The sequence below is a fragment of the Apostichopus japonicus genome, chromosome 12 (assembly GCF_037975245.1).
Source record: "Apostichopus japonicus isolate 1M-3 chromosome 12, ASM3797524v1, whole genome shotgun sequence".
In the NCBI taxonomy this organism is placed as follows: Eukaryota; Metazoa; Echinodermata; class Holothuroidea; order Aspidochirotida; family Stichopodidae; genus Apostichopus; species Apostichopus japonicus.
This window is the reverse complement of record NC_092572.1, coordinates 8,900,787-8,926,382: the sequence shown is the minus strand read 5'-3', so window position 1 is coordinate 8,926,382 and position 25,596 is coordinate 8,900,787. Positions and strand designations below refer to the sequence as shown.

The 25,596-nt window shown below is 36.2% G+C and overlaps 2 protein-coding genes and 1 long non-coding RNA gene across 5 annotated transcripts in view; 1 reads left to right on the top strand and 2 right to left on the bottom strand.

Moving 5' to 3' along the window:
• LOC139977457 (uncharacterized) overlaps positions 1-11,996 on the bottom strand; it is a 33,358-nt gene extending 21,362 nt beyond the window's left edge. Inside the window, exons 1-8 of one of the 2 annotated variants that reach the window (XM_071986797.1) lie at positions 11,699-11,996; positions 6,914-6,976; positions 3,711-4,028; positions 2,819-3,475; positions 2,108-2,437; positions 1,408-1,530; positions 1,074-1,138; positions 133-148 (exon numbers count right to left, since the gene is read on the bottom strand). In XM_071986797.1, coding sequence (XP_071842898.1) covers positions 133-148; positions 1,074-1,138; positions 1,408-1,530; positions 2,108-2,437; positions 2,819-3,475; positions 3,711-4,028; positions 6,914-6,974 — 1,570 coding nt within the window. In that variant the 5' untranslated portion in view covers positions 6,975-6,976; positions 11,699-11,996. The other variant, XM_071986799.1, reaches the window with a different exon arrangement.
• LOC139976918 (uncharacterized) overlaps positions 1-25,596 on the top strand; it is a 472,282-nt gene that overhangs the window by 91,344 nt on the left and 355,342 nt on the right. The gene's annotated exons all lie outside the window — the stretch shown is intronic.
• Positions 12,070-24,718, bottom strand: LOC139977459 (uncharacterized). 2 transcript variants are annotated; one of them, XM_071986801.1, is made up of 19 exons: positions 24,580-24,718; positions 24,369-24,469; positions 23,781-24,062; positions 23,087-23,398; positions 22,427-22,729; positions 21,738-22,061; positions 21,474-21,578; positions 20,654-20,678; positions 20,368-20,405; positions 20,149-20,182; positions 19,343-19,404; positions 17,483-17,650; positions 17,106-17,213; positions 15,311-15,465; positions 14,915-15,034; positions 14,342-14,453; positions 13,729-13,834; positions 13,000-13,099; positions 12,070-12,656 (listed from the first exon to the last, which is right to left on the bottom strand). In XM_071986801.1, the coding sequence occupies exons 2-19, from the start codon at positions 24,463-24,465 to the stop codon at positions 12,558-12,560; spliced, it is 2,550 nt and encodes an 849-aa protein (XP_071842902.1). In that variant the 5' UTR covers positions 24,466-24,469; positions 24,580-24,718; the 3' UTR covers positions 12,070-12,557. The 2 variants fall into 2 exon arrangements, with proteins under 2 accessions (XP_071842902.1, XP_071842901.1); XM_071986800.1 differs by having other exon boundaries at positions 12,071-12,656; positions 24,567-24,709.

Here is a 25,596-nt window from a genome sequence, read left to right as displayed (position 1 = left end):
GAATAATGAAGAAAACATCACTGAAACAACATCGAAACGCACGTAATACATGCTTACTCATTTTCAATGGATGTTAAGTATTAAAATTTGAATTATGTAGACCTTAAAAGTAGCGATAAACATGATACTCACCTTGAAGGTTAGGAATCTGGAAAGGTAAAAGAAAAATTGATTGTCAGGAAACGTAAAAAAAACATAAGGAAATGACCAACGCTCCAATCCGAAACAATACCAACTTACGAATAATAAAACCAGAGCTAGAAATGAATCGATTAACAACACGATATAATATCATCGGAAAACAAACATTAAAATGCAGTACGGTAGGCACAATGCTTACTACTCAGATAAACTACATGAATTTGCATTGGATAAATAGATCATCAGAGGCAAGATCGTGTTTGTCGACTGATATTTACCAGCAGTGTCACTGATGATCTAGCATTTCCATCATAATCATGGTTTAAACAAATAAAATTAGTGTATCAAACAAATAAAAGTGATCTATCCGTCAATAGTCCTAGTTCATTGAATCATCACGCTTTGTAAAAGACGAGAACATATATGTTCAGGATTTAAACCGGATTTATTGTCAAATAAACTTCGATTATCAAATGACAGCCTGGGATCTCGTCTGACAATCGACTCGATACTTTGTTTTTCCATTGCATATTCGATAGACCAAGAGATCTGTAATTTTTAAATTACGTGGCACATGAACCTATCTTATGCATTTATGAAAATGGGCTTATCGTAAGATAATCTTATTAAAATAACATAAGCATACATAATATTTTGCCCGATAGTCTGGGTTTTAGGACTAAAATGGCTCATCACAATCAAATCATTTTTTGTCGATTATAACCACACTTGGCGTTTTGTTCATAATGCAAGGAAATATAATTATCGAACAACTGTCGCTGGAAAAGAATGCAAATTGTATAGTGTCAGTATGTGGTGGCTTTAAAATTATATTTCTGAAAACGCGACCAATTTCTTTACATTTGAAATTTCACTACAATGGACTGTAAGAAGAGTCAATACAAGCTAGATTTTTGAAGGGTCATGCTCACCAGAGTTTGCATCTCTCCTGCGTGCATTGTAACACCTCCTACATTAGGCCATTTCATCCAAATAACTGTGTACAAAGCAATGAGATGTAGACAGTTATGTCGTCCAAAGAGCACATTATAACAGAAATACATTGAATCGCATTTGCATGTTAATATGTAACTTTTGTGACTCTTTGTAATTTATATAACTATATTTGGTTCGGTAAGCTCAAACTCTTTTGGTCGAAATCCATATACGCAATACGAAAAACCTTAACTTATTAGCCTAGAACAACCCATCATCGAAACCTAAAACGTCTAGCTTACTTAAAATCGACATGTATCCTGAACTCACCAGCTATAACCACAATAATAACGACGAAATATACAACAAATATTATTGGCATGGCTATTTTAATAGCTTTCATGTGGTCTATTGATTCGAATACGCTTTCCGCGTCCTTTTCGGTGCAATTCACTGAAAATTGAAAAGAACAGGGAAACAAAATTTAAATTCAAAATTATATTTAGTTGTTACTTAAAATGCAATGCAATTATATTCAAAATTCATATGCATTTGAATAGTTCACGTCACAACATCTAGCGATATGATTATAGGATCTTCTGTTTAACATTTTATTATTGAATCAGTGTAGGCTACCTCGTACACTAAACTCTCTCGGTATAATGTGCATCATGGTATAGATTGTAGTATAGAGCGATTAAAAATGTAAACTGGCAAACTGCACTCATTTTCAAAATTGACATTCCTCTAAAAATGAAATGCTTATAAATTATACTTGTGTGTCGGCAAAGCTACTTCAATAATCTATTTACTACAGACGTGGCATTGGATGAAAATCTGGACTTCGGTAGAAAAGCAGTTCGCCTATAACAAAGCTTATAATCAGAGCAAAGTCTAGTTGAATGGGTGAAAAGCGAACAGAATTCGCATACTTGTGTTAAAGGTGACTTATTGGAATTTAAAAAAATACTATCTTATGTATGTTAACTACAGGATAGGTATGACACGTGAATTTGAACCGCCAAAATACCTTTCATATATATTTCTCTTGATGATGAAAACAGTTTTGTTGCTGATCCACTTGCTTTGCATGTTACCCTAACAGTATCACCACACCTTGCTTCTGTAGTTGTTTCAAGCGTGATTTCCGACTTCACGTTAAAGAGCCCCTCGAACTCCGACGACGTTTCTTCTTTGGAAATTATGGTAATCTTGTTCTCATCTGAAATATGCCATTCTAACCCAACAACCGGTCGCACCTCGCTAATTGAACATGTATAAGAGTTCGTCTTGTTGGTCAAAATAACGCAGTTTTCCTCCTCGCATCCTAATATTTCCAAATATGAAGGTGACGGCGGTACTGATAGAAATATAAATAGAAATAAGCTATACGTGTTTCTTTTGCAAATGATATAATTATGGAAGTAGCACCCGTTCGGGCAAGCCTTGCTAGGTACAACAAAAAAATGCAAAGACGAACAAAAATGTATACATAACAGCAATTGCTTTCCTTTCTCATTTAGTTACTCTTTGTACTAAACCCTGATGTTTTAAGATGAATATATGTCATCAAGAGACAATACGCATGCCTTAATATTCAATCTTATCCATCTATAGGAGGCGTAAAATGACAAATTTTCAAACTACATTTTTGCTTCATTTTCACTGCGGCTCATCAGCTGTTGAAAAATAAGCAAATAGCTACATTGTTGTAGTGAACATGTAACGTAAGATGAATTACCTAATACAACCAGTTTTACACCATTAATGTTGTCTTCGATACCATCACTCGAAACGCAGAGGAAGTTTCCCTCGTCTTCAATCTCCGTTGATTCAATATATATTGTTCCATCTCTTCTAACCTCATAATGTTCCTTTAGTGCCGGCCAAACTTTTATATCACCGTTGGCTCCATAGCTAACCAATTGACTCGAGTTGTGTACAATTTTCCTCCACACAAAAATACCCGTATTACTGTAAGAACATGTAAGCAATGCCCGCCTGCCCCTCTCCCGTAATACTTCTGAATATACAATATCGTTAACGTAATTTTCTTGGTAGATATCTACTAAGACTTTTCTTGATTTCCAAGTTTCCAGCTGCTGCAATTTTGCACTACATATGAAGAGGTGAAGTTTTTTCTTCGGTATATTCAATAAATCTATGACCGCGCTAGACCGAAACGTATTGTTGGCATTTGTAGTAGGAGTAATCGTGCGATTTGAGCTTATAAGTCTTTCTGCGTTACCGACCATCAAATACCAGACTATCTCACTCGCCGGTCGTGTGCCATGGACATTACAGGTAAGTTTCCCGCCAGTCTGGTCGCTATTGATGAGACAAACTTCATTGTCATTACTGCAGTTGTTAATGTGAGGAAAACTGTCTTTTGGTGTCACTGCAAATGTGAAATATAAGCTGTTTGCTAAAATTAAACATTGTTGTAAATATGTAGTTGTAAGTGAGAGGTATAAACAATATCATTGGGAGGTTCCTCACAGGTATTTTAATCTGTGAGATTCCTGTACGATCAACATTCTAGGATATTACATTTTTGTAAGGAGTCTTAAGTAGCGTTTTCCAGTACTTTAATGATTGATTTTACACTGTATTTAATACAAACATGTGCTCACCTGTCACCACCACATCAACGTGATAGGTATTGAAGAGGTCATTCGGTAATATGCAAACCACCTTGAATTTTCTTTCGTGTTCCAAAGAAACATTTGTGATGATAAGGTTTCCATTAGACTGAATGTCAAACTCTCCACTTGCGAATCCCTCGCCAGACTTTGTCTTCCAATCGTAAAAAAGTGTGGGTGTGTCTTCACTATTGTCGGCGTTGTCGTACCAATATAGGGACTTACAGTCTTCTGAAAACTTACAATGGATGGAACTTCTTGTTTTATATTCGACAAACTCTTCTGATACACATCCATCTAGTTCTTTTTCTGGAAGATAAATGGAGTTCAAAAGAAAAAAAAAATAAACAAGTATAATAAACAGTGACATGGTTTATGATCAGTCATATAAACTTATTGATCACAAGGGGACTAAGATGTATTTTATTTTAATATTTCCAAAGGGTTACGAAGCCGACAGAAAGTTCTTTTGCAACCTTGTCCATGTGATGATCGTGGACGAACACCGGCTTATACCAAGCCTTCTCATGTTCAGAGAGTTACCGGCAGCACCGAGAATTAAACGTCCCAATCCGACGGACGGGAGAGTACACTGGCGGATCCAGGGCCTTTGTTTGGGAGGGGCCAAAGTGGAATTAGAGTGATATGGGGGAGGGGTCTAAGGGGAGGGGCAGGCGCGGCGGAACGGAAAAATTATTGGGGGGGGCTAATGTGTGGACACTATCTAAGCGGAGCGCCATCATTGGTTGGCGCGGAGCGTACAAGAAAATTTTGGGTTTTTTCAAACCCCCAGATGGCCGGAAACGGCACTTCCCGAGTGTTTTATGCTTCGAATACCTACCCCTAGAATATGGGTCTCAAGCCTGCAATTCCTCAGATTGCACGAAAGTCTGTAAAAACATTGTAATTTGTATATTCGATGGTGTTTTAATAAGAGAGTAGCTATTACTCGAAGTGTACTCGCAAAGACGTTTTTGAGTGTAGTAAGGGCAGTGGCGGAGCTAGGGGTATTGGTCGGGGGGGGGGGGCAAGAATAGTCTGTAGGGGCGCTTTCGACACTATCTAAGCGGAGCGCCACCACAGGTTGGCGCGGAGCGGTCAGAAAATTTTTGAGTAAAGACACTCCCTAGATTGCAGGAAATCACCCTTTCGGGCCTTACTAATTTGCAGATAAACGGAGAATAAATAGGTGTCGTCGCCATTTTGTCGGAAAATTACACCAACAGGATATGACAAATGTCAGGTATATGAGAGCGCAATTAAATAGTCAATAATCGCGAATAAGTAAAAAAGTAGTGAAAAGCTGAAAAGGGCGTCAGCAGTCCATTTGAGTCCGTCAGGGGGGGGGGGGGCATCCGCCCCTGACTGTATATATGGACGCTCCGCCACTAAGTAAGGGGATGTTGGAGAACTGGCTGAAATGAGGCAAGTCATTGGCCTAAGACGAAGTTGTGTTACGCTTACCGGTACTCACACTAACTTCTTCCACTTTTCACGGGGTGTGAAGACGCGGTTGGGGTGACAATGTGGTCTATAGCCAGGGGACGGGCCGAGGGTCCCCCAGTAATTACTAAAATTATTACACCTATATAGTATACGTGTGCATCGGACAGATCGACAAGTATGCATTGAAAAATGGGCAGATGCACGTTTCGGAACCTTGGTAAATATTGGGGGGGCTTATCATGCATTTGCCCCCTCAACTTTGGAAAATTTTCTATTGCTGAATGCCCTCAGATGCAATTTGGTGCGACAAAAGTGTACAATGGTGATGTTAATTTACTTCTAAAAAAATGTTTCCCAGGTGTAATTTTCTAAAATATTTATGAAACAAAGTTGGGATCATCTTTCTCAAGAAATTTTATTTCTCATACGTTATAAATTTCTTACAACCAGCCTGTAACTACAAAATGGTGTTAAACTGTAAATCCTCATGCTCATACATTTACATAGCTCCCAACTCTTGAGAAGGCAAATGCTGGTCCATGCCACGAATCGCTGTCCTGGGGGAGGGGTATAAGGGGAGGGGGTGTCCCCCTCCCCTTTTGATTTTTTTTGGGAATCCTGGTGATGCCTACATGTAAAATGGTGGCACTTAGAAAGGCTTTTGTCACCCAAAATTTTCTGAGAAATATGCATTTTTCTGTGTGTAACATCAATAAATTGAATAGTAGGTGATAATTCATTCTTTCCCGTGGCATGAAAATGTTCGCTGCTCGCCCCAATGAAAAGAAATATAGGCTAATTTGAGGTTCAAATGATGCTGTAAAGGAGGTTTTATACTCTATTATGCTAAATGCTAAAGAAATGATGGTTGCTAAGTCAAAATTTGATGCAAATTTTTTATGTATACTTGAAAAATACAATGCGGTTTTTTCGGACACTTGTGCGGGTCAGCGGGTTTGGGTGTTAGTATGCGGGTCTAATTCCCGCGAATTGCGGGTCAGTTGGGAGCTCTGCATTTAATTTTAAACCAGAAAACGAAAAGGTTTAGACTAGTCTACCACTGCTATTCCTCTCGATTTTTTAAATTTCCAATCATATGATTAAGCGGATGTTCGGAAACACTTTTTGCTCACCTTTGGGGGGGGCATGGCCCCCCTTGGCCCCCCCTTGGATCCGCCAGTGGGAGAGTACATCAGCATATGACTGCTTTGTCAAATACTGTGGAGATGAAGACATCACTGCGGGGCAGCTATGTTAAACGAAGTTGTATCGACACCATTTAATGAAGAGAACCAAATCCCATTTCCCAAGTTGCAAATCCAGAAAATTGGTTTCCTGGCGAGGATGTGAACTTCGAATCTATTAATTGCGGGCGGACACTCTAACCGCTACACTTCCCCAACCTTTTCATAACGATGTGAATGAATCTAACAAGAATTAGATAGTAATCCTCAGCTATCATGAGATGCAATATTCCACTAACAGCATTCTGATGGTTTGGCTTATTGGTTACTTCGCTTCACAAATTGTAAGATACAAGCTCCGTCCAACTACCAATGTTGTCTTGGTTCACACAATCGTGAATAATTTATGGTACTCGTCGCATTGCTTCTTCGGTAGATTGATTAACAAAAAATGATTGAACTTTTACATAAAAAGAAGACATGCTGCCTAGTGACTTCTTAAAGTTAAAACAAAAAACTGATGTGCATGAAAGACCAGGTTGATGGAAAGGGGATAACACTAACCGTTGGCAGCGTCAATAACAACGGCGACAACGAGTAACCCAATGAGGATTCCTTTCTTCATTTCTGCAAGAGAAAGAAAACAGAAAAAGAAAAGTTGTAATACAAAAATAGAATGAAAGTTACCTTAATTTCATGTTACGTTTGCTGACTGAAGTAGTCTCTTTAACATTGGATTCATCAATGCATACAAGCCTGAACAGTGAGTTATTTTGGAAATGCTATTCTAAATGCGAACGTATGGCATGATTTTTTTTTTAACATTTCAGCACATGGATTGGGCGGACAGCACACCAGGGAGTATGTCATGTAGGTACCTACAAAGTGAGGGCGCCTGCGAGCACCGTGACAGGCTCAGAATAAGTTGGTTACGCAGCTAGCATCTGAAACTGCAAATGCACAGAGTCTACATGCTTAAGCGTCGTAAACATGACTGTTGAATATTATTATTAAGAGTAATATTATTATCTTACGGCATTCACATTCGTCGCGCTCGGACCAAGGTCTTCCTTCCAGACCATCATAACGAAGGACAACCAGAACAACATGAGACAGCGAACATGATGCAATTCAATGCTGATTGTAGGTATTGTTCACTTGGCAAGTAATGCCAATATTGTAGCGCGCACGGGCACTACAATAAATGCCAATGTCTGTGTTATTCATATTATGATTCATCACAATCGTAAATAGAACTTTGGAATCAAAGTGAATTTGCTCTAGGTCAACAGTGTGCCTATGCGACGCATCACCTGTTCTCTTCGTGTTAACCTGTGGGCAAGGCAATGTACATGCAAACTAACCCTGGACAGTGCGTTATTTTGGAAATGCTATTCTTAATGTGAACGTATGGCTTGGATTTATATCATTTCAGTAACCGCGTGTAAATTATTGAACTTTGAAGTAATGGCAAAGTGACATACACTTAATAACAGTGAGAACATTTATGTAGTGAGCTTTTCCTTTGAAGTCATACAACATTTTGAGATTTCAAAATCTTCGCAAATGAGCTAATATCTGGAAATGTTGCAGCTTCTATGAGTGCTCTGAGATTCCGAAGAAATTTCACAATGAGACCTAAAACGTCTGAAGTGTATCGCTTCTTTTGAATTTATATCGGAGGAAACCAAATAAGGGTAGCATTGCCTGTACCCCCTCCTAACCCCGCACACTGGTGAGCCAAAACTGATCCCCTTCCTGCGCCGCTGACTGCAAGAGCACCGCTGAATGGAATACCCATATCCTACCTATAAAGCTTAACTGAACACATCAACATATTAAAATAACATATGAGGATAGTGTGGACATGTGTGATTGCGATGAATGGGGATGAGGAAGGGGAATGGAAATCAGGCGTGAAAAACTCAGCTAACGTGTATAGTGCGTAGGTTGAACTACAGGGTTGGACTCTAACTTGTCTCGTACTTGAATCTGCTGGACTCGAATACAGCCCCGATTAATAGACCTACATTGTAATTCAATCAAAATAGTATCTTCAATTTAGGGCATGAATGTAAAACTCCTTGTAGAAATGCAACAAGTTGCTCGGCCATAGTTCAACATATGTCTTGGTCAAAAGCACCCTTATCGGTGCTGTGGCCGAGTGGATAAAGGCGTTTGCATTTGAAGCAATACAATTTAGCAATCGGGAAGTCCCGGATTCGAAAATGGCCTGGTCATAGTAAGGTATGTTTCTCATCCGAGAGCAATCTACGGTTTTCTCATCTGAAATGACATTCTTAATTGAAAAGATTCCAAACTTGATTTGAAATTTTAAATTGGAAGCCCACCCGACCTGTTAGTTGTAATCCATAAGCCCTTGCGGGTTACTCCCACATTAATGGTCGCTTAAGCGTCGTAAACATAGTTGATTATCATTTTTATGATAACATCTTACGGCATTCACATTCGTCGCGCTCTGACCAAGGTCTTTCTTCCAGCCCACCATGACGAAGGACAACCAGAACAACATGAGTCAGCAAACATGACGCAATTCAATGCTGATTGGATATATTTATGTGCTAATGGTGCCAGTGATAAATGTATGGTCAAAATAAACTGAAGCTGATCAGGTACACGATTATAATATGATGACCAAAGCGAAATTTATATACTGGTATTTATACAACCTGTGTTAGGAATGATGACTGTGGACGATGATTCTTCAAAGCACGTCAGGCGACGATTTGAGTAGATTGTTTGATAAAAAAGTGACAATATTCCTTCATCTATACGTTTCTTTACGCGGCCAACAACACCCAATGATCAAACATAGTATGATTAAAAAGCACAGCATATAGACCCTATAAGCATTGAAGAAAATCACAGCAATATAATAAAACATCGTTTGGCGGTTTGTGGACTTTGAACTTTTAATTGACAATTTGTAAGCATAATCATACACAGATTAAAGATTTGTTTGATTACTTAAGTCTTTACAACTTCTAGTTTCAGTTTCATTTTAATATCTACCACATAACAAAGAACTTAGTCATCGTTCTTCCGATCTCCTTATATTAATTTTGAAACGGCTGATATTATTAAGCAAATGACACGTGCAAATGTATAGTTTACTTAAAACGGTTATAATTTTAGTAAGCACAGCTAAGCATACTTTAATCCCGATTATTTTCCAACCAATCTCAATCCGACCTACAGTTGTTAAAATTTCATGCCATCCTACTGTCATCCTATAGCACCAAGAACATTAACTGGCAAAGTAGATTACCCATGACACTGTTCGTTCTGCTTGCTTGGTGGTTGATGTTTGCACGGATAACATGAAATCTCGCACGCTAAATATCTCAAATCAATGTTATAGATATGTATAAATATAGGTGTATGTATATATATATATATATATATAAACATATTTATATATATAAACATATATATATAAACATATATATATATATATATATCATCATCACACACATTAAAGAAACAAGTACATAAACAAGTTATTACGAATTAAACGTTTTCTTTTTAACATTTTGCACTAAAACTCTATATAGGTATAAACAACAAAGGACTTGGATTCTAGGCATGTTCTTTATGAGAGTTAAGGTTTGGAGCACAGATTATATGAGTTGCATTCAGTTCTCTGAGAGTAACGTGATTCAAGTTAACGATTTTCGAACATTGTGATCAGTGTCCACAGAACGTTTAGCGAATTGCGATGGATCACGTTAAATGGAGCATTGTGAAACGGCAATTGGTCAGAGCAGGGCATAATAACTTTCTGAATCACGGCTTGCGATATTGATTTAGAGTGGAATGAGAAAGTCACATACTAGAGACAAAGCGAGCGTAGCACAGCAATATCAACAACGTATGAATATAAGAGTATTCTTCCTATAAGCATAGATTAACAATATCCATGCATACTTAATGATTATTTATTAACATGCAGAATTCTATATAGAACAATCCTCAAATATAAAGTGTATCATACAAGCATTCCTCTAAAATATTCGAAAGTGTCGAGCTTCTACTGTGCACTATCTACCATATGTACACAAGAGACTTTTAATAATATGAAAAGAGGTTTTAAAATATACAAAAAATAAACATAACCATCAGCTGGTAACGCTCGTTTTCAATAGAAAATTAACAAATTTGGTTTCTTATGATGGAACACGCAATTACCACGCTGGTTCAAAAAGGTATATTGTCATTAGTTTCGCTATTTTTACATCATAAAAACGTACGTTCTAAGACCGCCCTCCAATCCTCGTAAACACCAATAACTATGCATTCAGTTTTATCCCCTTCGAAAGTGTCTTCTTAGTTATCGTTTCTGTTAATATGACATTCTGTTTCATGGATTTTGTCAAGATGGCCATGTTTATTCCATCAACTAATTCAACCAGTATTCTACTTTACAAGGAAGATATTGTATCAGAACTACCTTCCTGTGAACTTGCATTGATCTCTCCAATTATCAGTATACATTTTAAATCATATGCTGGCAACTTAAGAAGCGTACATGTGAACATTCAATGTAAATGCAACTCGTTTTATAATCATATTATTGAACTCAAGCCGCAAATATTATGCAGTAAATAATAGCGACCAAGGGAGAGGAAAGGGACAGGGGGTTCAAAATCCAACAGCTTCTGGAAAAAAAAAACCTGGAACCTACGACTCAGGCTTTGAAATAATATCAATTGAAATGTTATTTCTCTCTTCAAAATGCATTCATTCTGTGTTTGAAATGCGCTACGAGAGAACAAGGATATCTGAAGTTTGAGCTTCTGGGACTCCGTGCACTGTACCCCACTGAGGCCCCGAGATACATTCCAGAGAAATGTAGGTGTAATCTCTCTTTCTGACAAGTAACTTTGGGGTCCTAAAATTGATACAAAAGTGAACAAGAAATATCTAAAAGTGATTAGCTTTCAAATTACAGATTCGTAGAGATTTGAACAACCTAGCTAAACTTAGTTCAGAGTTCTCTTTACTCTCATTAAGAGCGATATAATGTTGAGCATGCACAGACCCAATATTTGTTGGAACTCAACTAATATGGCGGGTTTATTAGGCTTTACCATTGACTTGCTTCTAATCGCCTTGATTTATCACCGTGATTAATTAAAGGCGTCGCTCACTGCATGTGAACACTGTAGAGATGTGAGTCTTTACTTCCAGTGCACCCGGTGGTACCTGACAGTACATTCCATTAAATGACGATGTAATGCCCAAAAGGGTATATCTTAGTTCTATCGCAAACATGATACATAATGTATAACGGCAAAAGGCTACAGATAAAATGTGATAGGGCGTTACCTTAAGTAATAACTGCTCTTTGGGTTATTAATTCAGTTGGTAACTCTCTTGAACCTTTTCGATTGATAGGTAGTTGAAGCCGTAATTGATATCCGTCAAGTCATTAGTACTTGTTCTTGAAATCACGGCTGAATATCAGTCTCTCTCTCTATCTACTGAAGTAGTCAGAGCACTATCAAAAGCCATATAGGGCCGCTTGTAACTGTTACATTGAACGTTGTGATAAAACACCTGGCAGACATCCAATTACCAACACAATGAGTCTAAAGTCTGTCTGGTCTCAAGTATTTGCGTTACATGTTTGAGTGTGCTATCAATAATTCAAATAAATAAATATTGACGGACAGTACAATATTTTGATATATGCATATAATGCCATTATCTATACATAAGCTTATGTGGTCCATTGAAAATAAGGTTACTTCGTCTTACTCCTTACATATTTGAAAGAGGAATTACACTTAGAAAGTATCCTCAAGGCCCTACACATATTCCTTGCGAATTTAAAATCGCTAAACACATGTGAGGGAAGGAATATCGTCGAGAATTGTTTTCCTCTGTGATCACACATAAACGGATAGCTCACTCATAGCTCACATATATTTGGCATCGATCTTTACATAAAACATTGGTCTCGACTTGTTCTCTCCGAACCGTATGCCCAAATTACCAAATGAGTCTAAGGTTAGACACGTAATTTCTCCCTATTAAAAGTAGCCTACTTGTACAATAGGCTGAGTATTGTGGTGTTTTTTTTCCTCTTATGCCGAAAAAAATCTAACATCATGCAAGTTTTATTATTATTTAGTAGCACAGTTTAAAATAAAATGCAACATAGCTCTAATATTTCTGAAATTATTCATGTACAACGGGTGTGCCCTTTCATGGATTCGTACGAGTTAGCAGAACTAACGTCGTCATCACTCGGCACTGCAAGAAGTTCTGGGAGATGATCCGTCTGAAAATATAGACATTGAAGATTAACATGATAACAGTAGCAAGCTCCTAAAGTATGCTATCAAGTTATCATTAGATAACACATCAAGTTCTAAATTGCACATATCAAACGGAGACCATGCATCAGCAAAGAACACACACAACTCCACCCCCTCCCCAAAAAAGAACTACAGGGAATACAAATATTTAATTTACGTGGTGTGTTGTATGGGTGTAAAGCACAGAAATGCTCAGTGAGAATATAAACTTACTGTCACCCTCATCGAGCTTAAAGAAATGACACATATCTAACTATTGTTTGTTACATCATCATGTTTTCCCTAGCAGCTGGATATTTTACTCACCAAAGAAAGAGCGCCTTCATCCTGAAAAACTGATCTTAACTTGGAAAACAAAGGCGGTTCAGATGACTTCAATTTCCAGCAATCCGTTAAAATAGCAAACCTGTTAATACATGGATAGGATGAAATAACTTACTAAAACATTACAATGGAATATACACTCTCAGCTATATTTGCATGTGCAACGAACGAAAGTCATATATGCAATATACACATGCAGTTGAGTGTACATATTTATGCCGTTATTTTCTAGCGTCTCGAAGTAACTTATCATGTGCTTGATTTCAACAGTATAGCTTTAGGCCACGCTACAATGTGGATGCTACAAATATATTGCTCACCTGTAACGAGTAATGAATTGCTATGTCAAATGAAATTAATAATAAAACTAATAAATTTACTCCTTACTCCAAACTAAATACTGCAGCAAACAAAGATTATAGAAAACTATTAAACACTTAGCCTTCGGAGGAACCCACATCAGGAAATGATAACAAACGGGTATTCAGAGGAAGAACAAGGTTGTCGGTGCCCCGTGATTTATTTCCGTCGCTCAAAATGATGTGATCCCAAAATAATAACATTATGTAATATAGTTTCTCTTCAAAAAGTTTTATCTTTGTGGAAATTGTTCATGGCTACTCGGATCATTTCAAGAGTTAATTTAGTTTATTGCTGATTATTAGATATAATTATCACTTATATAAATATCTCTATTGTGTCAATACTCACAGCGGTTCCGGACAAAACGGTGGCTTTGTGAAGCATGGCATTTTGTCCTCGTGAACAATGATGGCTTTTGCATAGGTGGCGTCAATCTCAGTGCTGATGGTATCATCTGAAAAAAATATTTATCATGGCACTTCGTATTTGTTGTCTTGCAAGCCATAAAATGAAACCTAAGATGGTTATTTCAACATTTTTTAAATAATATCATACATGAAAACCCAGCAAAGACACTTTCCACTGTTGCATATTTTCAATACTCAATAATCCATTCATCAATACATGCAAAATACTGGCGTCAATTGAAATGTTCACAAAATTAGATCCAGACGGTAGCCTCAATGTATAAATGTAAGTACATATGCCAAAGAATTCTCCCCAAACTCCGTTTTACCTAGCATTTACGGCATAGTTTAATTCCGATTTAGTTTCATGCTAGAGTTGTACAAACTTCTTCAACCTATAGAGTTTTACATTCATTACTCGGCAAAACAGTTGGGATTTGCCCGTGACCGAGCCATTTGATACCTTGGGTCTTTTTGTAGTTCAAGAATACATTCGACGTTTAAATTAATACTTGTAACAACACTTCCAGCCATGAGTTACTCAAATAACTTACTCGTATATAGGACTTCCCAGATTGTAAATGCAGTGTACCATACGTCACTTCCTAAATCATGTTCATTTCTTGCGAGTGCTTCCGGTGAGTGACAAATACTGCTGAATCCGTCCTTTAAAGTAAATTGAAAATAAGACAATATTAAAGGAATACTAGTAGGGTACCAATAGGCTGTCCAGGTGATTGAATGAACCGGGGTCCCCGTGTTCGGGGCCCGAAGGTTAGTCTAAACACGTTTAGCAAGTGCATCACAACTTTTAGTCGTGTTTTTGCATGAATACTTGAATGAGTGTTAGTGTGTTTATGTCATGTCTATAAATCATTAACAAATATTTTCCAGTAGACAAACAAATTAACTGCCAACTGCCTTTACCCTAGTATTACATTAAGCCTTACATCAAGACCGGCCGCCGGCCGTATAAGCTGTTGAAACGCATTGGCTAGGGTGAATGTGGATTCCCCACGTGGCCCCTTGCTCTTTGATACACCACTGCTTTGCATACGAATACAAGTAAGTTCATTGATAATGTGTTGCTCTTTTTGCCAAGTATAACAAGTTATAAGTTTAATTACTTCTTTCTTCATGTCCTCCAATACCCGCGAAGCTTCTTCTCTGTGACAAAAGTCATATAGTTGGCAAACCTTCTCCTCAGTCATTCGAATCTTCTTGGTAGTCAAACCGGGATGAGCAAGCTACAAAAAGACAAAGAGACAGATACAGAGAGGGATATGGAGAGAAAGGTGCATGGAGATCAGGATAATGATAATGACGGTGAAGACGACGTTGAATACGTTGAATATGTCAATTTTCTGCCTACTACAAAGCATTGCAGTTATCCATGATACACTACAATGTATGAACATTGCAAATGTTCCCATTATTAAATAAGATATGAAGTAAACTGTTTCTTATTAAGCCCTAAAATTGTAACCGATACATTAACACCGACAACAAAGTACATAACATAGTCCATGTGACACAAGAAATTCCATCCCCAGTAGTATTTGAGAGGCTAACTGTAGTCGACGTGAAATTAAGTTGCTTTCATCAGCGTTGTTATCCTCCGACAGATAGCTGTGAAGATCCACCGAATGTGAATATGTTTGTAGTACTAGTAATTTATCTGTAGAAGAAGGGATGACAAAAACAAAGACTGCCCAGTTTGTGGTGGGTACAAATTACTTCAATGAAAGATTTGTTAGTGGTGTTTAGCTCACTTGTTCCGTGACCAAACGACGTACTTGGTTACTTTTTTTTTACTGTGAACACTGTTCAGCTCAGTTCAGTTTATGTTCTCTATGCATTCTCCAAAGTAGGTATAAGAGCAAAAACCAGATAATAATATAAGGTAATACAGATGACAGTCACAAGAGAGATTACATGATTAATTGGACTGCAAAAAAAAAATAATAATACAAGATAACTGTCATGATGGCACCAGCACTATAGTAAATGTTGGCAGTTGTGACGAGGTTTCCATTATCACATCACAAAAGTGACATGAATTACAAATAACTTCGATTGAAAAATGTTATGTGTCTTAATCGAGCTGCGTATGGCTCTGATCTATGGTTTGAGGTAAAGATTTCTTTTTCTTTTCTTAAAGGCTGATCATCCTGAGATAGATTGACATTTATCGTATTTATACAACACAATGATGGTAACGTTAAGATTGAGAGGACGGATTTTAGGAATAAGGCGGACAAAGTACTATGCTAAACTTTCCACTCTTCTACCGAAAGACCTCATGGGGTCATGGTATCGAAATTTACAAATTCCTGATATCAATAACCATCAGCTATCATGTGGAAGGGAAAATTTCTTTGCTTCGGCGAGCTCGAAGTGGGACGTATCGCTTGTTATGTAACTTAAGTAAGCGATTAACAGTTGTATGTAACATTTACATTTTAAGCAATGTCACGAAGGTCGTTGAAGGTCTTCTTGTAGTTAGTTGTTTCTTACACATGTAGGTTTTGAATTGATTTGATTTGATTTATTTGGTTTTTTCACGTGCAAATATACAATGTGAAAGGAAGTCTTCTATAAAGCATACAATAGCTTAACAATGTAGAAGACTCCCTGAAGAAAGAAAAGAGAAGAAACAACTTAAAACCAAATTAAACCTTTCGACAATAAATCAATTATATGATATTTTCACATGAAAGTTTATGATCAATATGTACACCTAAACATTTATTAGAAAATACTTATTTGAGAGTTTCACCTCCCATAAAAATTTCTTTATCCCAGCTGATCGGGATGTATTAAAAACAATATAATTCGTTTTGCCAATGTTAAGCGATAGCTTATTAGAGGCAAACCAGTCATTAAATTTATTTAATTCAGAGACACTTTAATATGAAATGAATTTTAATTTTCATTTGATTCGAAAAAAAATGTTTGTGTCGTCGGCAAATAACGTAATGTTTGCGATTTCTGAAACGTGGTAGATGTCATTGACATATATAATAAACAGTAAAGGGCCTAGAATTGAGCCTTGTGGAACACCACATTGAATTTCTGCAAGATGAGAATAAGTGTTTTTGTAAGAGATATATTGATGCCGATTAGGTATATAACTATCGATCCAGTTCGATCCAGATCGATCCAGTTCAGGTTAACCCCAGCAATCACAGTAAGAGGTTTTCAAAACAGACTGAGCCATAGCCGAAATGTCCCATCTTATTTCAAAGTATTTAGCAGGTGTTACGAGGCTATTATTATATGACATTAAAGAACATGCTAGATAGATAGACATATTACCGCCGTCCAGGCAAAGTCCTACGCATTCAGCAATATGTCGACAACCAGGAAGTTCAATAATTTTCTTTGCAAACATCTCCCAATTGTATCTTGATTGGTTTATTGTATCTGCATGAAAGACATACCCAGGCAATAATGCAGCTATAAAAGGTACTGAAAGTGTAATGTAAATTAAACAATGGAAATATCAAATTGAATTATTTGAGGGGATAACAACTAACATTTCATATTTTTTCTTTTCTTGGAAGCAGGTGGTAAGCAATTTCCATAATACAGGAATCAAGATGTTCAAGCACCACCTAAAATAAATTTTGGTTGAGTTTTAACTAAAAATAACACTCATTGCATGTGTTCTAATTTCAAATAATGTTTCATACCGTTCCGCAGAGAAATCGTTATATACTCCTTTCGACCTTGCGACTTGGTAAACGTCCCCATCCATCTTTGGAAGATAACACCTTCTGAAATACGTGTTAGCAAGCAAACCCGCTTTCGATCAATTATGCTTGCCTCAGGAGCGTCATCAAAAAGACTGTGGTATCGCTCTATGAAAAAAAAATGCAAGATGCCAAAGAAAGCAAGCAAGAAATTACTTAATAAGAATCTCTGGAGACTAATAAAAACTAATAATCTGAAATCTAAAAGGCCAATCGAAATGGATAAGTGACAGTTAATAATTGTATTTGAAAAAAATAACACGAACAAGAATAGCCCAATGTTGTTCAAAATTTTGTTCAGAAAGGGTCGACAATATTTTTCAACTTATAACGAAATCACAGGGATCGACGTATTTGTCACACAGAAAGATAAAGCTTCTGCGCTATACAGTACATATAAATGGAAACTTTTAAGAATCGAAGTTATATGGTTACTTGCAACGGGCCAGAACAGAAAGGTTATTGAACGGATACTGCTAAAATTTCACAAATTGTAAATCAAGACAATATTAAATGAAAAGAATTTCCTGTTTTGCATAACCATAATTGGTTCAAGATTTCCCCAGCAGTCGATAAATAGTGCATGAAAATTGGCTGCATAGCTACTGACAGGGGAAAGAAGCACACAAAATGACGTCGCTATTTGTTGACAGACTCTGTACCATGAGATACAGCCATGCAAACAATCCGTAAGTATATCCTAAGTATGTATTGCATGTATAAGTGCGTGGCGTCTAGACTCGTTTTGTGGTCTATTAATTCACGTTAACGTGTAATGACTACCTGAAATGCAAAACCGATTCCGGCCATTAAGGACACCAACTCAAAACGCATTTGGGCCGGGAGTTCGACTTTACATGCTTGACCCAGCGACAAACGAAGATAAGGATGTATCTGGTTTGGATAATGACAAAGAAATAAGAACACAGGCCAGCACTTTAACATAGCCTTAGTTGGCCTAGGTCTAACTTAGTATGAGTACATTAGGCGATACAGATTTAGGGATAAACAAAATCGTCAATAGCAGTCCAGTACTCAATGACAGTCGAAATGTGTGCATGATCATTGGCGTAGGTACCGTGCACACCTGCCGAACCTGCCGAACAAGCTGCATGCTTTTTTTTTAAATATTCATAGCAGACGATTCTTGTTTACCTCTCACGCTAGCATATTAAGTACATGATATTCTGGTCAGGAATATAATATTGTGATAAGTAACTGCATTGCCTGTAGGGTTCAATGCACGGATAAAAAGTATGAGAAATGCAGTTCCATGTTTTCCTAGAATTTTCTAAAATCATGATAAGGACTACAGATGTGCTATTCACAAGAATGCAGCAACTGACAACTTTCACTTTCTACAAGAGCAAGCAAGAGAATAATATTTTGCCATGGAGTAAAATTTCTAAACTATTCTAGCAGTTTTCTTTCAATATCATAGAAAATGTGAAAAGCACCCCGCATTAAAGCATATCACAAGTGTTCCATACCAATGATTACATCTCTTCACAATTATTCCAACACCATTCTTCACTATTGGCTGCGTAAATTTTATTTATTAGATTATTTCAACGTTCACAAATGATAATAAGAGGAACTAGGTTTAACTTCATTGTGATTCTGTGGATGTGGAAAATCATGAAGGACTTAATAATGTTGATGAAATTATACCACTCAGTGAAATTTGTACTTTTTTTTTTTACTTTACAAATTTATCTTAGAGATGTGCTTGACGGCATACGGTACCAAAGATTTGGTGCTGGATAAACAAGAAGGAAACCAATGATTAATGTAATTTACCATCGTCGAAGTCAGGAACTTCTAGAGAGGTCTGTTTTGACGGTTTCTCGGGAAGCTTCATGCTAATATTAAAGGAAATGCCAAATTAAGTACTAATCACAAATGGGTAAGCAGGTGTGTCATTACATTGGCTTTATTGGTTTCACAACTGGTGATAGTTCGGTATAATCAATTCAACATTAATACTTCAAAAAGTATACAAAACATTTAAAACATATAAAACGAAAATCATTCAGTTTACTTCCCAGCGACTCTTCATATCGTTACCGAAGAAATTAGCTGCAGATAATGCTCGTTTATTTTTGCAGAAAATATAAGAAAATGTAGCATATACCTGTTGATGGTGTGCAAGTTTAAGTTGAATGTTACATTTAATATCACATACTGTAGGTTTGTGAATTAGTTGAACGTATAGCTTTATTTGTATTGTATTTGTACTCAGTGTATGAACTTGAAATTAACATAACTCGAATATGGTATGAAAGAATTAATGAAACTCCCCTCGCTTTACTTTCCTCTTCTATATATGTCAAAAATAATTGACATTTCCTTAATCACGTCCACTTACATTTTCAGTAAAAGCAGCAATTAAATAATAAATAAACTATTGATGTGTTAATTACGTTGCTTTCAGAGAATCTTAGAAATTTCAGAGATACGTATAATATTACCCTGTACTCAACAAACTGTTTACTACATACGTACATATTCTATATTAAGTTGGTGTTTTGTTTTAGTATGAATGAATGGACTGGTGATATCGCTCTACCCGAATGAGTAATGTATACTTTACGGTAAGTACCTACCTCGGCGGTCGCCTTCCAGTCAATGTCATGGTACCTGGGACAATAAAGATATATCGATATCACTTTAAAACTCAACACCAGTAAGCGTATATATATATAAAATAGTTGTGTGCGTGGAAGTGTAATAGGAAGTAGATGTCAAATTGATAGTCAGAATTATTTCAGGGTGAAGGTTTATCGTCCAAAAAGAAAACATATAATAATAAAAAGAAGTGTTACCTGGAAGTGTCCCTATTGCCTCTTGTTGATGGTCAAATCTGTTCAAGTATAAACCAACACAGAATGTGAAATGTGAAAACCAATTTAGTAATTCATTTCATTGAATTTTCAATGATAAGTGTATCCAATAAAATAAAAGAAAACAAATATATATATATATATATATATATATATATATATATATATATATATATATATATTATAAGTACTCGTTAAAAAGAACCTACAGAAAAGGAGAAAGTATATTCAATAATATTAAGGGTTTGAAATTGAAAGCATTAATTACCTTACATTTGCATGGGCGTGTAATCCTGAAATAGAATATCGGTATGAAATGTGCTATCATAATATACTTGAAGATTTATAAGATATGGTTAATCATTAATAGTTGGAACGTGCTCATATACTTCTCTCTATGTTCAAATATCGTTGTCATGTTTACAAGCTGACAATAAACCAATTGGAACTTGTCTCTGTTTCTATCATCATAATATGCCGCAAAGGCTCTCAAATATGCGTTGGTACGGGCGATACAATCAATTGTATTTCTTTATATACATGAGACTAAGTGTACTTAAAACTGGCTTTTGAGTAGAGTAAAGTTTCATTTTATATCGCAATGACTCACAGCTGCCATAACAACGTATTTCACCATGAATTAAACAAGAGCGTTAAAATAGTGAAGTGTTTGTTTCGGCACTACCGACCTAGCAATGCACTGACTCACTTCATTTATGCCTAACATCATACGAAGTTTTTCTGCAACTCAACAGGTCAAAAGAGAAAAGCAAAACATTTTTTTTTCATCGAAAATCATTTCTAAAATGACACTCATTTTATGAAATTATCTTAATTGACAATGTAACAGTAACATTTCTAATTTAAAGATGGAGGTAGCTACGAGTACACAGTTAGATATCTAGTCAATCAAGTGCTCTCCTTAAAGTGTGACTGTGATTACAAAGGACTTTTGATACAGTGACTTCTGTCACTGTCTATTTTACTATATGTTTTGTTCAGTGAGAGCCCGGATGATCAATCGACGTGGTGATGTTAAACAAACGCAATATGACATTTAATTAACTCTGAAAGAGCATTAGCATTACCTTTTACTCGTCGAAAACACATAGCTATTACAAATACAGCAGCGACAGACGACACAATGAGGGAAATAGCTAAGAGGTTCATATTGTTGTTTTCTGAATTGTTGTCTGAGAAAGAAAAATTATAGAAAAGGAGTGTTACATTTCATTTACAACGATTTTGATTAAACTGGATGCCAAGTGACTGGAAATTAAAATTGTATGTAAACCTTGAACTTTTACAAATTTCTGATAACGTGATGGAAGTTTACTCTTGAACGTACTTACCATTCATAATTATGACATTGAGGGAAACAGTTGACTCCTCGTGATCCTCTGTTTGATGTGTGCATGACAAAACACCACTTCGGCGAGGGCTAAAGATGAATTTGTCTTCTACATCATATGTCCCAGTGTAAAATCTATTAAACCTCATTTTAACATCACCTGCACCGGAAATCACATGACCGTCACTAGTTGTCCACAGGAATACACCAACGGATCTGGCACTGAAAGCAATACATTGAATGACAAGAGATTCGCCAACCGAAACAGTTATATCACCACGTGTCACGTTGACATTACCTACTTGCAGTCGGAGTTCAGGGAGCACTGTAATAAAACGTAATGTTAGAGAGGATTTTTTTTTATACCTGTTGATGCATTTGCTATTACTCTACTAAACTAATTAAAATTGGAGCTTATAAGTATATTTCTTTTGTGTGCTTTCTTTTCATTGTTTGGCTTTAAGCTAAAAGAAGATTTAAGCAAAACATTTATTTTTCTACTTAACAAGACATAAATATAATTAAAAGCAACCCACATACCGGATCAGAACGTGATATCATACTTTATTATAAATATATACATAAATCTCAAGAAATGACTTAATAACAACGGTTAACTATAATTTCATCATCATTTAAGGCAAGTCACAGCTTACATTCAGTTAAACAAGAAAGAAATACTATTCTTACCTACAACAACCAGCATCTTTTCTACGAATTTGTTGACTTTTCGAGTCTTGAGGCTACACCTTATCCAAATTCTAAGGGTGTTACGTGGAAATGCCATGTACGAGATCAAGTTGTTTTCATCAAATGTTGATACGTTTGCAACAGGTCGAGATCCGCTTCCTAGTTCCACGGTCACCGATAGGGTAACATTTGGTAGAAAATTTTGCTCAACCGGCTGGCATTTAATTAAGTTCATGCTTGAAGCAGAGACCTTGTCATCCCATAAGGTAGTTTCATTATTTACAGTCAAAGATAATGAATAATCTATTTTGCAAAGAGAATGTACACTTTTTAAATGTCTGCTAAACGTATACATACGGTACTGCTTGTATAAAATGCAAAATTGAAGAAGCCAAATATTGCATATAAAAAAAGACATTGAAATTCGGTAAGATTCAGATCCCCAACGAGCAATGCGATGGCCTTGCGACACAATTGTTTCACTCACAAGTATATTTGTAATCGTGTTTCAAAAATCATTTACAACATATTGAAACAGTCTATTGTGGCTAATTTGAGAATTTCTCACATTATATAGGCCTATCAATGTTTTCTATCATAAGTAGACCCATCTCCAAATCAGTTCATAACATTTATTATCTGCAAATGTCAATAACATACCATATGTTTTCATGTGTAAGATTTTTTCTACGCTGAAAAAGTTCTCTCGAGATGATGTGCAGTTGAAGATGTCATCAGAGCCGTTTCCGTTATAGGTCATTGATGTTATCATGTCAAACGTATGTGGATTATCCTTGTTCTCCGTTACCAGTCTTGCAGAGTTTATCAGAACATCGTTCACTGTCCATGTCATATTCAGTACGGGCTTAGTTGCAATCACTTTACAGGTCACATTATATTCCTTACCACTAATTCCTTCAAAGTAGGGTAATTCATTTAAGTCATCAACAAAAATCATAATACTCGGTACAGCTGTTTAAAAGCAAACAAAATAAACGAAAATTAGAGCAAGGCTAATTCTTTGGTTCTAATTGATTGAGAAATGATGCCCAAGTAAATGTATATGTATTATATAGATGTAGCATGGCTTAAGCATACTGACAAGTACCGATTTATAAATGCATAATGAGGACATTTTGGAAAGCAACATTCTTGTTGATGAAAAAAAAAAATTATAGTACAACTATCTATATAGCCTACAACGTTACGTTTGAAATTGATGTATTATAGTCATCTTCAAGTTTTGCATCATAACCCTCTATGAGAAAAGAAAAATTTGACATACATCATAATTCCTTAAGATGTTCGGATGTTATAGACTATTTTACAAAATTGATGATATGAAGCTACTTACAAAGAACTTCAACACAGTAGTCAATGTGATTCCCATTATCATCTTTGCATACGTATCTTCCATCATTCGAGATATGGACAGTATGCAGATTCAACGAGTAGGTGTCTTCCAGTAGATCAATATTGTTGTCAGTCGTTATTGGTGTGGTCCCCGCATATAAAAACTCGTTCTCCCACTTCCAGACAGAGGTAAGTACGTTGTTAACGTCACATTTCAGGATCAATTGCTGCCCTACAAGCGGATGTTCTACCGTGCAATCCGATTGCTCTGTACAATTGACCGCTGAAACAAAATCAAAGGATTTTACAGCGCACTCGGTCGAGAGATGAAAGAACATCATGTAAATGCAAGCGTGTGTATTACGAACAGCATTACGTCTTTTTGGTAAATGAACTTCATAAATTGATCCATATGGCACCAGGTGTATATAAAATCAAACGAAACAGGTTATACCAAGAAAACAGGAACCAATGTTCTATGCATGTACCCCTGGAACTATATTAACCATTGACATAAAACATCTGTAAGAAAGTTACGGTTCTAAAGACACTATACATTGAAGCAAATAACTAATGCTTGTGTACCTACCTTTACAAATATTTAAAAGAATAATCATGAAGAAGCAAACGAATAGTAGCGATCTCCCTGTTACTTTCTTCTTACCCATACAAACGTTTAAGTCCATTTTACTGTAGGGATCAAAAAAGAAGAAACTTTGAAAGTTGTAAAACGTCTTTTTATCAAATGATCCAAATATGTATAATAAAATATTTCAAGGTAACTTACCAAAAACGCTCACCTTTTTAGTTAACATTACTCAGTTCAAATGAATCAACTTAATGACAGTTCAAATTCGATTTTTATTACGCCATGCACTAAACGTGTTGTGCTGCCTGCTTCAACCAAAGCGAAACAAAAAACGAACTTCACTGTCGTACTATATCAAGTATATATAAAAAGAAAAGAAAAAATCTTGAATGCGTATTATATTTGCCATTAGTTGAAGTATATTAATTATTAATCAAGATAGTATTGTCATTCTTCGAATTAAATATGATAGCATATGTAATCAATTGTTTGAGACGAAAGTTTCACTTCGGCTTGGCCTTAGGCCAGATCCATACGAATTAGTTGTTTCAATGCACGTAGACGTTTCAGTTTGCTGATGTTGTACAATAATACAAAAAAGAAAGTCAACGACATCGTTCATATTCTCATCAATTGCAAATGTAATGGTCTTTAAAACGGTTAATACATACTAAGGTATATGTTAAAGAAATAATTTTCATGAACGTTTTATCAAACAGCTAAAAAGCTATACACACGGGAGGTGTTTTAATTGTTTCCTTTATTTTTAATTGAACATATATCATTGATTAAGAGACTCAAATATTATAGCAAAAGGACTGGATGATTTTCCGGCCTTCTCCCCCACTCCCAGGAAGTATAATGACACTAAAATTGCAGTTGAGAAATGCCAAAATCATTAGCCTATAAGAAAACACGCCACGAGAACAGATATGGCTTTGAGCACGACCCTGGGGAGAAAGTTTAAAGGTTTATTGACTTTGTGTTGCATATTTTAACAGAGTTACAACGACGACTGCAAACGTCAGAATCTTTTAAAACTTAAAAGTCATCTATTAATGCCGACTTGGTTACGACATGTAATTGGCTAGTGGAAAACAGAATTTTCGAATCCTTTTCGTCGTCCGGCGATCTAAATTCGGTTCGCTTGGCTAATGTGACTATATTAACATCTCTTATCATATGTTCATTGAGTACAATGTAAGATATTGTAGTCTTAGCATGGAGC